Source organism: Lepus europaeus, chromosome 16 (genome assembly GCF_033115175.1).
Source record: "Lepus europaeus isolate LE1 chromosome 16, mLepTim1.pri, whole genome shotgun sequence".
In the NCBI taxonomy this organism is placed as follows: Eukaryota; Metazoa; Chordata; class Mammalia; order Lagomorpha; family Leporidae; genus Lepus; species Lepus europaeus.
The window spans coordinates 58,867,740-58,884,072 of NC_084842.1; the positions used below are offsets into that span (position 1 = coordinate 58,867,740).

Below are 16,333 nucleotides of genomic sequence, written 5' to 3' on the forward strand. Positions count from 1 at the left end.
TTTATGTATTTATTTGATAGGCAGAGTTACAGAGAGGCAGAGAGAGGCCTTCCATCCGCTGGCTGGTTCACTCCCCAGTTGGCCGCAATGGTCAGAGTTGCGCAAATCTGAAGCCAAGAGCCAGGAGCTTCTTCTGGGTCTCCCAGGTGCAGGGCCCAAGTACTTGGGCCATCTTTCACTGCTTTCCCAGGCCATAGCAGAGAGCTGAATTGGAAGTGGAGCAGCCGAGACTCAAACTGGCACCCATATGGGATACCAGCGTTGCAGGCCGGGGCTTTAACCTGCTGCGCCACAGCACTGGCCTCATTATTATTATTTTTAAAAAAGATTTACTTATTTGAAAGAGTGTCGGGGCCGGCGCAGTGGCTCACTTGGTTAATCCTCTGCCTGCAGCACCGGCATCCCATATGGGCGCCAGGTTCTAGTACCGGTTGCTCCTCTTCCAGTCCAGCTCTCTGCTGTGGTCTGGGTAGGCAGTGGAGGATGGCCCAAGTGCTTGGGCTCTTGTACCCGCATGGGAGATCAGGAAGAAGCCCCTGGCTCCTGGCTTCGGATTGGCATAGCTCTGGCGGTAGTGGCCATTTTGGGGGTGAACCAACAGAAGGGAGACCTTTCTGTCTCTCTCACTGTCTAACTCTATCTGTTAAAAAAAAAAAAAAAGAGAGAAAGAAAAGAAAAAGAAAGTGTCAGAGGGAGAGATTGATTGATTGATTGATAGATCTTCCATTTGCTGATTCATTCCCCAAATGGTTGTAGCAGTTGGTACTGGGCCAGCCTGAAGCCAGGGACCAGGATCTCCATCTGGGTCTCCTACATGGGTGGCAAGATTTCATGTACTTGAGCATCATCCTGTGCCCCATAGACTCATTAGCAGGGAGCTGAATTGTAAGTGGACTATCTGGAACTTGGACTGGCACTCTGATATTGGTTGTTGGCATCCCAAGTGGTACCTTAACCTGTGCCGCAATGCCTACCCTGGCAAAAAAAAAATTTTTTTTTTTTTTTTTTTTTTTGACAGGCAGAGTGGACAGTAAGAGAGAGAGACGGAGAGAAAGGTCTTCCTTTTTCCGTTGGTTCACCCCCAAGTGGCCGCTGCGGCTGGTGCGCTGTGGCCGCTGCACCGCGCTGATTGTCAAATTATTTTTAACTCAGAGAACTGTATCGGTTAACGCTTGCATTTAAAATAAGTGATAATAGGGCTGGTGTTACCCTATGGTTAAGACTCCAGTCAAGATACCTGTGTACCACCTTAGAATATCTGGGTTTCATATAGGCTCTGACCCTGGCTTCCTGGTAATGCAGACCCTGGGATACAGAGGTGATGGTGACTCAAGTAGTTGGGTTCTTACCACCCACGAGGGAGACCCAGATTGAGTTCCTGGCTCCTGGCTTTGGCCTTGGTCCAGCCCTGGCTGTTGCAGCCATTTGGAGAGTGAACCAGCAGATGGGTGCTCTGTCTTTAAATAATTAAAAGAAAGTGATGCTGTACCATGGAACTTTTTTTTTTTTTTAATATTTATTTGAAAGAGTGACACATGCACACAGGCAGCAACAGAGAGAGAAAGTGGGAAGGAAGGAGGAAGAGAGAATCTTCCAACTAAATCTCCCACATGGGTGCTAGGGGCCCAGGCACTTGGGCCATCTTCTGTTGCTTTCCCAGGGACATTAGCAGGGAACTGGATAGGAACTTGGACTGGTGCCTATATGGATTGCCAGTGTCACAGGCAGCAGGTTAACCCACTGTGCTACACCGCCGACCCCCGAACTATGTTACTGTCTTGATGTGGAGAAATTATTCAGAGTAAACCACTGTCTGTGTAAGGCTGTCTCATTTTACAGTTGAAGTTAGAATTTTATGCAGTTAGTGGTTATTTATAGATCCCCTGCTTTTGTTTTTAGGACATCCGGAAATTCTTTGGTGTTATACCAAGTGGAAAGAAACTTGTAAGTGATACAGGAAAGAAGAATGAGAAAACCAAGTCTACTGAAGAAACACTGAAATCAAAGAAAGGCAAAAAGGAAATCAAGGTCAGTTTTCTGAGTGCAATTTTATGTTGTATGAAAGATGAAGTAAACTGACTTCCTGAACTTGAAATGTTGGGATTCTTGAGTAAATGTATATTTCCACCCATTTAGCAGAAGAAAAATAAAAGTAACGAGGCTGTCACTATTTCTAATTATGTAGCATACTATAGTGCTAGTTTGGTCTTTTCCTCATGTGGGGAAGAAACCCTTTTTTGTTGTCAGAACTTTGCATTTTGAGACCAGTGTTTGCTCAGAGACATGAGCCCCTGTCCTCACGTTGACAGAGGTAGGCTTGTGGAGGGGAATTGCTTTGGAGGAAAATTTTATTCTTTCTTCTTGGGCCTCAGAAAAGTTCAGAAATGCCATCACTGTGGAAAGCAGGCATTGGCTGCCGCGGTGTGTTTGAGTTGATGCTGTCCCACTTGATGTAAAAGCTAAGGCTCTGGCCACTCTCCCAGTCCATTTATTAGCTTCATCTTTTGTGTCCTCGTGTCATATGTGTTACATCTGCAGATGTTAATTTGCCGCAGTTCATTGCAAGTTTGTCTTAAACAAGATGTGTTTTAAAGAAATTAGGAGGGAACAGTTGTTCTTTTTAGTTTACCCACGTTCACCGTTTCTGATGCTTTTTATTTCCCTGAAGATCCGAGTTTTCATCTAGTGATATTTTCTTTCAAACTTTTTTTTAAGATTTATTTTTAATTTTTTTAAAGGTTTATTTATTTGAAAGGCTGAGTTACAGAGAAGCAGAGGCAGAGAGAGAGGTCTTCCAGCCATTGGTTCTCTCCCCAGATGGCCACAATGGCTGGAGCTGTGCTTATCTGTAGCCAGGAGCCAAGAGCTTTCTCTGGGTCTCCCACACAGGTGCAGGGGTCCTTTTCCCAGGTCGTAGCAGAGAGCTGGATTGGAAGCGGAACAGCCAGGTCTTGAACCAGCGCCCATATGGGTTGCTAGCGCTGCAGGTGATGACTTTACCCGCTGTGTCACAGTGCTGGCCCCCAAGATTTATTTTATTTTATTGAAAGGCAGAATGACAGGCAGAGACAGTATCTTCCATCTGCTGATTTGCTCCCCAAATGACCATGATGGTTGGTGCTGGGCCAGGCTGAAGCCAGGTCCTTCACCTGGGTCTCCCATGTGGGTACAGGGGCCCAAGGACTTCGTCCAGTTCTTTCCCAGGTGCATCAGTAGGGAGCTTGATTGGAAGCATAGTAGTCAGCTCGAACCCACGCTCTATATGGGATATGGGATCCGGTGCTGCAGGTGGCAGCTTAACCCACTGTACCATAGCACTGGCCCCTCGCCTTCACTCTTGAAGGACATTTTTGCTGGATATGAATTTTTATTAAAGGTTTGTTTTTTTATTTGAAAGGCAGAATTACAGAGAGGCAGAGGCAGAGAGAGAGAGGTCTTCTATCTGCTAGTTCACTTCCCAAATGGCCACAGTGACTGGAGCTGGGCTGACCTGAAGCCAGAAGCCTGGAGCTTCTTCCCAGTCTCCCATGCAGGGACCTAAGCACTTGGGCCATCTTCCACTACTTTCCCAGAGCGTAGCAGAGAGCTGGATTGGAAGTAGAATAGCCGGGACTCGAACTGGCGCCCATATGGGATGCTGGCACTGCAGGTGGTGGCTTTACCTGCTATGCCACAGCACCAGCACCTCCATTAGATCTTATGACTGGAGAATAACCCTCTTTGTTTTGATATCCTGCCTTCTAGACTATCTAGGGTAGTTTCTGCCCCAGTTAGTGGTCCCACCCCCAAGTTTTTTTTTTTTTTTTTTTAAAGATTTATTTTATTTATTTGAAAGAGTTACAGAGAGAGGTAGAGACAGAGAGAGAGGTCTTCCATTCCCTGGTTCACTCCCCAGATGGCTGCAACGGCCGGAGCTGCGCCGATTCGAAGCTAGGAGCTTCTTCCCGGTCTCCTATGTGGGTGCAGGGGCCAAGGACTTGGGCCATCTTCTACTGCTGTCCCAGGCCATAGCAGAGAGCTGGATTGGAGGAAGAGCAGCCGGGACTAGAACCGGTGCCCATATGGGATGCCGGCGCTGCAGGCTGGGGCTTTAACTCGCTGCGCCACAGCGCTGGCCCCTTTTGTTTTAAGATTTATTTTATTAGGGAGAGGGAGAGAGAGAGAGATATTCTTCTATCTACTGGTTCACTCCCCAAGTCGCTGCAATGGCCAGGGCTGAGCTAGGCTGAAGCCAGGAGCTTGGAACGCTATCCTGATCTCCCATGTGGGTGGCAGGGGCCTAGGCACTTGGGACATCTTCCAGTGCTTTCCCAGACATATTGTCAGGAAGCTGGATCAGTAGTGGAGCAACCAGGACTTGAACTGGCACTCCTATGAGATGTGGCTTAGCGCACTGTGCTGCAACACCAGTCCCATGAAAAACTTTTATTGAAGATTTATTCATTTATCTGAAAGGCAGAATGACAGGGAGGGAGGGAGAGATCCTTTTTTTTTTTTTTTGACAGGCAGAGTTAGACAGAAAAGGTCTTCCTTCTGTTGGTTCACCTCCCAAATGGCTGCTACTGCCAGCGCGCTGCGCCCATCCGAAGCCAGGAGCCAGGTCCTTCCTCCTGGATTCCCATGCGGGTGCAGGGTCCAAGCACTTGGGCCATCCTCCACTGCCTTCCTGGGCCACAGCAGAGAGTTGGACTGGAAGAGGAGCAACCGGGACAGAATCTGATGCCCCAACCAGGACTAGAACCCGGGGTGCCAGTGCCGCAGGCGGAGGATTAGCCAAGTGAGCCATGGTGCCGGGAAGAGAGAGATCTTCTGTCTGCTGACTGATTCTCCAAATGTGTATATTGATTACGATAAATTTTTTCTTTTTTTTTTTTTTTTTTTGACAGGCAGAGTGGACAGTGAGAGAGAGACAGAGAGAAAGGTCTTCCTTTTTGCCGTTGGTTCACCCTCCAATGGCCGCCGCGGTAGGTGCGCTGAGGCTGGCGCACCGCGCTGATCCGATGGCAGGAGCCAGGTGCTTCTCCTGATCTCCCATGGGGTGCAGGGCCCAAGCACTTGGGCCATCCTCCACTGCACTCCCTGGCCACAGCAGAGAGCTGGCCTGGAAGAGGGGCAACCAGGACAGGATCGGTGCCCCGACCGGGACTAGAACCTGGTGTGCTGGCGCTGCAAGGCGGAGGATTAGCCTAGTGAGCCGCGGCGCCAGCCAATTTTTTCTTTTTTTTAAGATTTATTTTATTTATTTGAAAGGCACAGTTTCACAGCAAAAGAGACAGAGAGGGAGAGATAGATCTTCCATCTGCTAGTTCACTCCCCAAATGGCCACAGTGGCTGGGGCTGGACCAAGCTGAAGCCAGCAGTTAGGAGCTTCTTCCCATTCTCCCATGTGGGTACAGGGCCCAAGCACTTGTGCCATCCTCCCTGCTTTCCTAGGCACATTAGCAGGGAGTTGAATTGGAAGCGGAACAGCTGGGACTAGACCCGGTTGCCCACATGGGATGCCAGCACTACAAGCAGCGGCTTTACCTGCTATGCTACAACACTGGCCCCAATCTATTTTTTTACTGTGTGCTTTCTTAATGCTTTTGGGGCAAACCTGAATGTGTTAGGAATGTAATGTTTAACTGGGAAATATAAATAATACCTTCTGCCTTGGCTATATTTAGTTTTGTAATAACATTGGCTAGTGGTGGGCTGCTAGCTTAGCTTTGTTTCTCTTTGATTTTCGGGAAGCATTTGCTCTGTAATATCTGACATCCTTTTCCTCTTCATTCTTTGGTATACATAGGTTAGTGTTGAAACTGGAGCAGAATAACAGTGTAACTTTTCTCATAATCTTTACTTTCCTATGCGGATGCAATTATTATGTGACCACCATTCACATTTTGGACGGTACAACTGTTGTGGAGGACTGTCCTGAGGATTCCAGAATGTTCAGTGGCATCCCTAGCCTTCCCATTAGACAGTTATCAGTAAATAACCCCACCTCTGGTTGTAACAAGCAAAGCAAGTGGCTCGCGGTAGGGGACGGGGGAGGCTGACAGTGGCAAAACTGTCCCTGATGGAGAACCACTGAGCCCAAGTCTGTTGAGTGAAGGACAATAAATTCTGTAGGCTTCTTTGTGTTCTAATTATGCAATGGTGTTTATAGGTAAATAGCTCTTACAAAGACGATGACTTCAAGCAAAAACAACCAAACAAGAAAAAGAGGATCATCTATGATTCAGGTAATATTACTTCTGAGGATCTTCAAAGTTTTAAAATTCATCCTCCAAACTGGAGTTCTGAGATACACAACTCTGTGTGATGTTAATAAGTTCTGTATGCTCAAATCAGGTTCAGAACAGTTTTATTTAACTGCAGGGCTTAACAGAACCTAAATGTTATTGTATTAAAGATTCCGTAGGTGCAATTAAAGTATGGAGCATATCTCAAGCTTACTTTGAATATAATAATTTATTTTTGAGAATATTCATTAGTTTCTTTTCCAGCTGAGGTTCTTAGGAATTATATTTGCAAACCATTGCTTTAGGTTGAATATTGCTTTTAAAGCAGAGATCTAGCCGGTGCCGTGGCTCAGTAGGCTAATCCTCCGCCTTGCGGCGCCAGCACACCAGGTTCTAGTCCCGGTCGGGGCACCGATCCTGTCCCGGTTGCCCCTCTTCCAGGCCAGCTCTCTGCTGTGGCCAGGGAGTGCAGTGGAGGATGGCCCAAGTGCTTGGGCCCTGCACCCCATGGGAGACCAGGAGAAGTACCTGGCTCCTGCCATTGGATCAGCGCGGTAGCGCATCTACCACGGCGGCCGTTGGAGGGTGAACCAACGGCAAAAAGGAAAACCTTTCTCTCTGTCTCTCTCTCTCTCACTGTCCACTCTGCCTGTCAAAAAAAAAAAAAAAAGCAGAGATCTAAAATTTAATTTTTGTTTATGATTGAGAGATCTAGTCTTTCTTGTTGCATTTAAAAAGGAATAAACAGTTTTTTTTTTTTTTTTAAGATTTATTTATTTATTTGAAAGAGTTACAGAGAGAGAGAGGCAAAGGCAGAGAGGGAGAAGCCTTCTATCTGCTGGTTCACTGCCGGTCTGAAGCCAGGAGCCAGGAGATTCCTCTGAATCTCCCGTTGAAGTAAAGCTGCTGGGACTTAACCGGCACCCATATGGGACGCTGGCGCTGCAGACAGGGGCGTAACCCACTATGCCATAGTGCCGGCCCCCAAGAATAAACAATTTAAAAGCTTTTCTTTAAATATAATTTTTTCTCCTCCAAATCTGAGAGGCACAGAGACAGAGAAGGGTCCCATCCACTGGTTTACTCCCCAAAGCCTGCAATGGCTGGGACTGGCTCCAGCAGAAGCCTGGAGTCGGGAACTCAATTCAGATCGCCCATATGGGTAGCAGGAACCCGGTTACTTGAGCCTACACTGCTGACTCGCAGAGTCTGTGTTAGCAGGGAGATGGGGTCAGGAGCTAAGGGTGGCTGTCGAGACCAGGGACTTCATTGTGGAACACAGCCATCTTAACCAATGTCTTAACTGCTTAGGTTGTATGCCTGCCCCTGCATGTAGTTTTAACATATGGAGAAGGCATTTTTGTGCATGCCATTTATAATGCATAAAATGATAATAGAATTCAGAAAGTTTCAGTTTTTGCATTGTGGAGAAAATCCATCTGATGTGAATTCTTATATTTTACTTTTAAAAATTCTGTTCTTTTGAAAAATTTTTATTTATTTGAGAGGCAGAGGGAGAGAAAGAGAGAAAGAACACTTCCATCTACTTGTTCTTTCCCCATATGCTCACACTGGCCTTGTACCAGACTGGAGGTGGAAGCCAGGAACTGAGACCTAATCCAGGTCTCTCATGCGGGTGACAAGAATACAGTCGCTTGAATCATTGCTGCTGCCTCCCAGGGTCAGCATTAGCAGGAAGCTAGTCAGGATTTGTAGCTGGGTCTCAAACCCAGGTACTTTATAGGGGTATTTTTTTAAAATAGATTATATTTATTTTTAAATTTGAGAAGCAGACAAATAGAGAACTTCTGTCCACTGGTTCACTCCCCAAGTGCCTGTAGTGGTCCTGGACTGGGGCCCAAAGTTTGGAATCAGAAAGTCAATCCACGTATCCCATGTGAATGGCAGGGGCCCGACTGTTTGGTGCATTACCCCCTGCCTCTCAGAGTGTGCAGCAGCAGCAAGCTGGAATTGGGAGCAGACTGCTATTTAAACCCAGGCTCTCTGATGTGGGACGTAGGTCTTCTACGAGGTGCCTTGACTGCTGTGCCTAATTCCTGCCAGGACTTGGGCATCTTAACCAGCATCTTAACAGCCTGCCAGACACCCAACCTGCATTTTAATTTTTATCTCATGTGAAGCCTTAGAATAAAAAATATAGCCTGAGGAAGAATTTAAGGATTGTCAAGATTTTGACAGGTGTGGTAAAGGCTCTGATTGAATTATAAAAGTGCTTGAGTGTTTGCTCTTTGCCTTTTACTGCTCTGTACTACGAGGGATTTGAAAGAAGTCCTGTTCCCCAAAAGTTACCTTTTTTTTGAAACTGGTATTTAATTGTCTTGAACAGTATGAGACAGGATTTATAAATGCATGGTGAAGAGGAAGTACACTAAAGTTTATAAAGCTTCTGTTTTCTACCAGGTACCATGCTAGGTACTCATATTTTGTCCTGTTTTGTATTTGAATGGTCTGGGCAGTTGGGAAAAGGTTCCTAAAGATTTCTACTCTCTAATTTTTTTAAACTTATGGATAAGTAGATTATATTGCAAAAGGAAATAAAAGTTATAGATGACATTAGATGGTTAATCAGATGATCTTACAATACAGAGATTTTCCTGGATCATTCAAGTGGGCTCAATTGTAGTCAAAAAGAATAGGGAGGAAGATGATAGAGAAGAACATGGAGGAAGGTCTGAGAATCAGAGAAATGGCTGCATTTAGATGGACTTTGCTTGATGTTGCTGGGTTTGAAGATGGGAGCCATGAGCAGAGAAATGCTGGGGGCCAAGAGAAATTGGAAGAGGCAAGGAAATGGATTCTTCCCTAGAGTAGCCAGAAAGGAACAGAGCCTTGCTGACATCTTGATTTTAGCCCGATACCCTTATTGGACTTCCAGTCTTCAGAACTGAGATATATTTGTGTTGTTTCATGCTGCAAGATTTTAATGCATGTTACAGCAGCAATAGAAAACTAATGATAAGCTTAAACTTGGGGAAAATAACCGGGGAGGATTTACAAAAGAAATGTGTCTTGAGAAAGACCTTGAGGAGCTGGTTCATAATAACTACTTTAAAAACATATGTACTGTAATATTTCTGTTCAAAGTTTTATTTTCCTCTTACATACAGATTCAGAATCAGAGGAGACAGTGCAGATAAAAAATGCCAAAAAGCAACCAGAAAAATTGCCATTGTCTCCTAAACCTGGTAAAACTTTACGGCAGGATCCTGTTACTTACATTTCAGAAACGGGTAAGGTTACTGAATGCTACTATACTATGTTCAGCATTTTGTAAGATTTGCAGCATGTGTTAGGTTTTTGAGCTGTTTATTGATGTCTAAATGTACCTCTTTTTCAATTGAATTTCTATTACCATTTTTCTTTGTTAAATATATGTTTATGAGTGGAAGGCTGTAATCACCTTTTTCATATTATTTGTGTTAAGGGCCAGTTACAGAATTGGCCCTTGGAATTTTTTTTTAAATGCTGTATACTGAATGATTTAAAATCAAGCTTTACCTTGAATCATATATTAAAATATTATTAGATGATTTTAGAGTTACTTTTGTATGTACTTTTTTTAACATGCATGCTAAATCTGTAACAAATATTAACTTATATGGTGATTATTCCTATTTGCGTTTCATAATTTAGCACAGATATGGCTTGAATTCCTATATTCTCTGGTGGCACGAAAGATTTAGCATTTGACTTTTTAAAAATATATTATTTTCTGCTTAAATTTCTTTCTCTTTTTAATATTTATTTATTTGTGTGTTTGAGAGCAAAGAGCCAGGGTGCAAGAGACAGAGACAGAAGACGGAGAGAAAGGACAAGGGTGAGAGAGTGTGTGTGAGCAAGCAGACTCCCACCTGCTGGTTCACTCCTTAAATGCTGGCATCCATGTTGACTGGGTTGGGCCTTAGTTGGTAGGAACTCAATCTAGGTTTCCCATGAGGGGCAGGAACCCAAAAACTTGATCTGTTACTGCTACCTCCTAGGGTCAGCACTCAGGAAGTTGGAGTCCGGGGCTGGAGCCAGGCATGGAACCCAGGCACTCTGGTGTGAGACTTGGGCAATTAACTGCTATGCCAAATGCTTCTCCCTTAATTTTTTTATTCCCCCTCTTTGGTCTAAGAGTGATCAAAGAGCAAAAGACACATGTAAATAAGATTAATCTTGAGATTTCATAGTATAAATAATTGTTTCTTGGAGAATATTCTTTTATATGAGGATCCTTGAGTTATATTGTCATCTGAGGATAAAACCTCAGGTCATTTTGATTCTAACACTCTTAGGAGAGACCATAACAGGAATAATTTGGGATGATGTATATCAAAGGACCAGATCTGATGCCTGACACCTAGACTAGTAGGCATTCAAAAGGGAAGAAAATAACAGAATGCCCACAAAGCCCACTTTGAGGCTGTGCGAGACCTTTATTAATGAAGTTGCTCAAAATGATGGAAGACGAACCATCAGTGATGTGAACATAAGCTTTAGAATATTTTTGGTAAGCGGAGGTGTTTCTTTGTTTTGACAGTGATAGATTGACTCTTTGCCCTTTTTGTTCTATTACTAAATGTCTGCCAGGCACACTGTGCAAAAGAACTCTTCCGTCAGGAGCCCTGTCTCTTAGGCATGGTACCCTTTGTCAAATTTTGAGTATGTGGGAGGGTTATTAAAAAACAGTGTGGCAATAGATTTATTATTTAACTATTGATGATGTGCATAGGCTTTCCAGTGACCCCCCTGGAGATGTCAAAGTTAGTGGGCAGAGAGCCATGGCCTTCAGTTATAGATCAAGGCTATGGGTATCTTGTGATTTTAAATCCACAAAGGTCAGACAATTTGAGCTTTGATCATGGATTTCTTTAACGTGGGACTATTTCAGAGTAGGAATTTTTGTTTTCTTTATTTTTTTTTGCAAGGCAGAGACAGGGAGAGCTCCAATCTACTGGTTCATTTTGGATGCTAGCCAAGTGCCTGCCTGGGGCCAGAGCCAGGAGCCAGGAGCTCACTCTAGGGTCTTCCACATGGGTAACAGGAACCTAACTACATGAGCTGGCACTGCTGCCTCTCAGGGTCTGCATTAGCAGGAAGCTGGAATCAGAAAGGAGAGCCAGGATTGAAACTCAGGCACTCCTCCCTGGGCCATTGGTATCTTAAGCCCTAGGCTAAATGCATACCCCTTATCTAAACTTTATATGAACATCAGGCAATGTTTGTATCATTCTACTGATTGCATATATTTGTGAAATTAACCATTGCTCCCTTGGTTTAACTAAAACTCTTAGGGTACATTGTACCCTTGTGATATCTTCAGTATTGTATTTTATTTTTTCTTAGAATTTTGAAGAAAGAAGCCGGCACTATTCTTAGATGTTTTATCATCATACTTTTTTTTTTTTTATTATTTGATAGGTGAATGAGAGAAAGATAAGCCCCCTTTCCCTTCATCAAAGACAATGAGACTATTTATTAATAGTTGACAATAAAATAAGCATAATTGGCTTAGGTTGCCTCTTGGGATATCTACATCCCATATCAGAGTGCCTGGTTCTTTGTGTCTGGGCTACTGTGCTTCTGATTCGGCTTCCTGCTCATGCATACCGTGGGAGTCAGCAGGTGATGGCTCAAGTACTTTGGTCCCTGTCCCTTTGTGGAAGACCCTGATGGGATTCTGGGCTCCTGATTTTCGCCTGGCCCACCCCTGGCTATCGTGAGGGGAGTGAACAAATCAATGGAAGTTCTCTTGCTGTCTCTCTGCCTTTCAGAGGAAAATGAAAATAAATAATTAATAAAAAAATTTTAAGTGAGGAATATGAGTTTCTAAAGAGGAAAGTACAGTTTCTTGAAATTAATGCACTACTGGAAAATCCTTGACCTTAACACAATTCTTTTATTTTTAAATTTATTTTATTTTATTTATTTGAATGACAGTTACAGAGAGAGGTAGAGACAGAGAGAGAGGTCTTCCATCCACTGGTTCACTCCCCAAATGGCTGCAATGGCCAGAGCTGTGCTGATCTGAAGCCAGGAGCAAGGAGTTTCTTTTCTTTTTTTTTTTTTTTTGACAGGCAGAGTTAGACAGTGAGAGAGAGAGACAGAGAGAAAGGTCTTCCTTTGCCGTTGGTTCACCCCCCAAATGGCCGCTACAGCTGGAACTGCGCCAATCCGAAGCCAGGAGCCAGGTGCTTCCTCCTGGTCTCCCATGCGGTGCAAGGGCCCAAGCACTTGGGCCATCCTCCACTGCCTCCCGGGCCACAGCAGAGAACTGGACTGGAAGAGGAGCAACTGGGACAGAATCTGGCGCCCCAACCGGGACTAGAACCTGGAGTGCCGGCGCTGCAAGTGGAGGATTAGCCAAGTGAGCTGCGGCACCGGCCCAGGAGCCAGGAGCTTCTTACAGGTCTCCCACATGGGTGCAGGGCCCAAGGACTTGGGCCATCTTCTACTGCTTTCCCAGGCCATAACAGAGAGCTGGGTGGGAAGAGGAGCAGCCGGGACATGAACCGGCATCCATATGGGATGCCGGGGCTTCAGGCCAGGGCTTTAACCCGCTGCACCACAGCGCTGGCCCTATATTCTTTTTTTTTTTTTTTAAAGGAAATTCTTTTTGGCCAGTGCTGCGGCTCACTAGGCTAATCCTCCGCCTGCGGGGCTGGCACGCTGGGTTCTAGTCCCGGTTGCTCCTCTTCCAGTCCAGCTCTCTGCTGTGGCCCGGGAGTGCAGTGGAGGATGGCCCGGGTGCTTGAGCCCTGAACCCGCATGGGAGACCAGGAGGAAGCACCTGGCTCCTGGTTTCGGATCGGAACAGCGCACTGGCCACAGCGGCCATTTGGGGGTTGAACCAATGGAAAAGGAAGACTTTTCTCTCTGTCTCTCTCTCTCTCACTAACTCTGCCTATCAAAAAAAAAAGCACAAGAAAATTCTTTTTAATTTTTAAAAAAAAGATTTATTTATTTGAAAGGCAGAGAGGGAGAGGGAGGGAGGTAAACAGAGACAGAGAAATCTTCTATCAGCTAATTCATTTCCCAAATGGCTGCAGAGGCTGGAGCTGGGCCAATCTGAAGGCAGGAGCCAGGAACTTCCTCTGGGTCTTCCATGTGAATACAGAGGCCCAAGCACTTGGACCATCCTCCACTGCTTTCCTAGGTACATTATCAGAGAGCAGGGTCAGAAGTGGTGCAGCTGGGACATAAACCAGTGTCCATTTGGGATGCAGGCATTGCTGGCTGTGGCTTAACCCACTGTGCCACAACACTGCACCCAAAACTATGGTTTTTAATACTGGTTCATAGAATGTTTTAGTTTTATATTACTAGTGTAAGGCTAAAAATATTTTTTTATAATTTATTTATTTATAAAATGTTTATTTATAAATGTTTATAATTCTAAACGTTTTCAAAGATTTTTTGCACTAAAAAGATAAAGAAGGGTAGCTGTCTTATTTTTTGGTATTGATTACACATGGAAATAATAATTTAGATATATTTGATTAAATAAGATATACTGTTAAAATTAATTTTAACCTTTTTAAAACTTTTAAATGTGCCTACAGGAAAGCACAAAACTACATTTTTGGTTTGCATTTTATTTCTGTTTCGTAGTGCTTTATTAACAGTGAGAAACAGACTTAGGAAATAATGTAGATATTTCTGAGTGTTTGTTTATTTTATTATACAGCTTTTTAGACTATCATAAAGAGAATTAGTTTTACCATTTAGCTCTGTGACAAATATTTTTCATCGTCACTGATTAAATTCATCTTCTACTAGAATTTATTGATTTAGTTTGATTCACTGTGTTAATTTCCCCAGTTACAGGAAGAGGAAAAAGTTGCTTATAAATATCTTAATAGCTAACCACTGACTCGAGTAAAATGTTCTTCTAGGTTGGTAAAAACTCAAATACTTGTTGTACTGGGTAAATATATTTACTTTTGCTGTTTAATGAAGTGAGAGACCTTGAGTTTTGTTTGCCAAAGCTGACCTTTTATTATGCAGTTTCATCAGGGCTGATGTTTGATTGAATGAGGGTTTTTTGTCTTGAGAATTATTTATGACTGGTAATTTTAATTAAGTACAATTTCAGGGGCAATTAGTACTCTGGAAGTTACTGTTATCTGGGGAGTGCTAAATGGGAGGGAAATTGGATATTTTTTTTTCCTCTAGGTTACCATGTAGTAGCAGTAACCTGTGATGAGAAAGTAGTAGAGGAAATATTACTCGGGTATGTGTGTGTAACATTCTGAGTTTTGAGTCACAGTTGTGTGGATCAGACAAATAGGTTCTGTATATAAGAGAGTGCTTCTCTGAGATATTTTCAGGGAACCTAGAGTGATTGAGACAAATTGAGAGGAAACTAAGAACTGCATATTATATTTCTTTGATTATATGCTTGTTCAGAAATTAAGATAAAATTATATACTGAAATTCTACATAAAAAATAAAGAATTTTTGAGGAAGGATGAAATATTTAGATTAAGATTGTTTTAAATTACCCAAGTAAATGTTCCATTTCAAAATGCCAAGGAAGTCAGATTATGTTATGAAAATGTTATTAAGTACTAAAAATAATGGGTGATTTATATGTGGCTTTACGTATTGAGACTAGCTCTGCTCCCTGAAATGTGGAGAAGAGGTGTGTGAGTGGAAGTGGGGATCTCACTGCAGAGTTACTCCCTTAACTCTGGCCAGATTTCCTTCCAGTGCTGGTTTCGTGCCTTACTCTTGTCAGAAGCTCTGGGTATAATGTACCTGTGGTTAATTGTCCAGGCCTTTTTCTTTTTTTTTTTTTTTTTTTTTTTTTTGAGATCTATTGAGCTTGGCACCTGTGTTGTAGATAACATTTTTCTTTGAAGGATTTATTTGAAAGACAGAGCTACTGAGAGAGAGAGAGAGAGAAACAGACAATGAGGACAAAGGGAGGTCTTCTGTCTGCTGGTTCACTCTCCAAATGGCCACAATGGCCTGGGCTGGGCCAAGCCAAAGCCAGGAGACAGTAGCTTCATCTTGGTCTTCCATGCTTGCGGGGGCCCAAACACTTGGGCCATGCTTGGTTGCTTTTCCGGGCACGCTGACAAGGAGCTACACTGCAGTGGAGCAGCCGAGACTTGAACCAGTGCTCATCTTGGGAACATGGTGTTGTAGGCGGCACTTAACCCAGTACGCCACCGCATACCAGCCCAACATCACATTTTTTTTTTAATGAAATTCATGCATATTTTCTGTGAACATTTTTTAAAATACTTATTTTATTTATTTGAAAGATAGAGTTACAGAGACAGGTAGAGACAGAGAGAGAGAGAGAGAGAGGTCTTCCATCTGCTGGTTCACTCCCCAAATGGCAGCAACGTCTGGAGCTGAGCAGATCCGGAGCCAGGAGCCAGGAGCCTCTTCTGGGTCTCCAAAGCGGGTGCAGGGGTTCAAGGACCTGGGCCACCTTCTACTGCCTTCCCAGACTATAGCAGAGAGCTGGATTAGAAGAGGAGCAGCTGGGACTAGAACCAGCGCCCATATGGGATGCTGGCACTTCAGGCCAGGGCTTTAACCCTCTGTGCCACAGTGCCGGCCCCCCAACATCACATTTTAAGCCAGTACCTTTTTCTCTTACTTTTCCTTACTCAATTACCTCACTAGACCTCACAAATTATAACTTTATTTTAAAAATATAACTGACTCCATTTGATTCTCCAAAGATCCATTGGTATTGTATTATGAGAGCTCTGGTTTCCTTTATAATTTTATTTATATATTTAATTGATTTGAAAGGCAGAGAGAGATATCCTATCTGCTTGTTCTCTTCCCTCCCCTAATGCCTGCAACAGCTGGGGCTGGCCCAGGCCAAAGCCAAGAGCCTGGAGCTCAATCTAGGTTTCCCACATGGGTGGCAGAGAGCCAACTGCTTGAGCCACCTACTACCTCTCAAGGTACACATTAGCAAGAAACAAAAATTGAGAGCAGAGCTGGGATTTGAATGTAAGCACTCCAGTAGGGGACCTGAGTTTCCCAAGTGGCCCCTTAACTGCTGTGCCAAACACCCACCCCTGGTTTCTTCATTAGGGATGAGCTGTCTCAGTTTTGTTTTACTGTACTGATAT

At 43.9% G+C, this 16,333-nt stretch overlaps 1 protein-coding gene across 1 annotated transcript in view; it reads left to right on the forward strand.

The window, feature by feature from the left end:
* The window catches only part of RFC1 (replication factor C subunit 1), an 88,452-nt gene that overhangs the window by 19,401 nt on the left and 52,718 nt on the right, over nucleotides 1-16,333 (forward strand). The window contains exons 2-4 of the mRNA XM_062213583.1: nucleotides 1,900-2,028; nucleotides 6,152-6,227; nucleotides 9,356-9,478. Coding sequence (XP_062069567.1) covers nucleotides 1,900-2,028; nucleotides 6,152-6,227; nucleotides 9,356-9,478 — 328 coding nt within the window. The remainder of the gene's footprint in view (nucleotides 1-1,899; nucleotides 2,029-6,151; nucleotides 6,228-9,355; nucleotides 9,479-16,333) is intronic.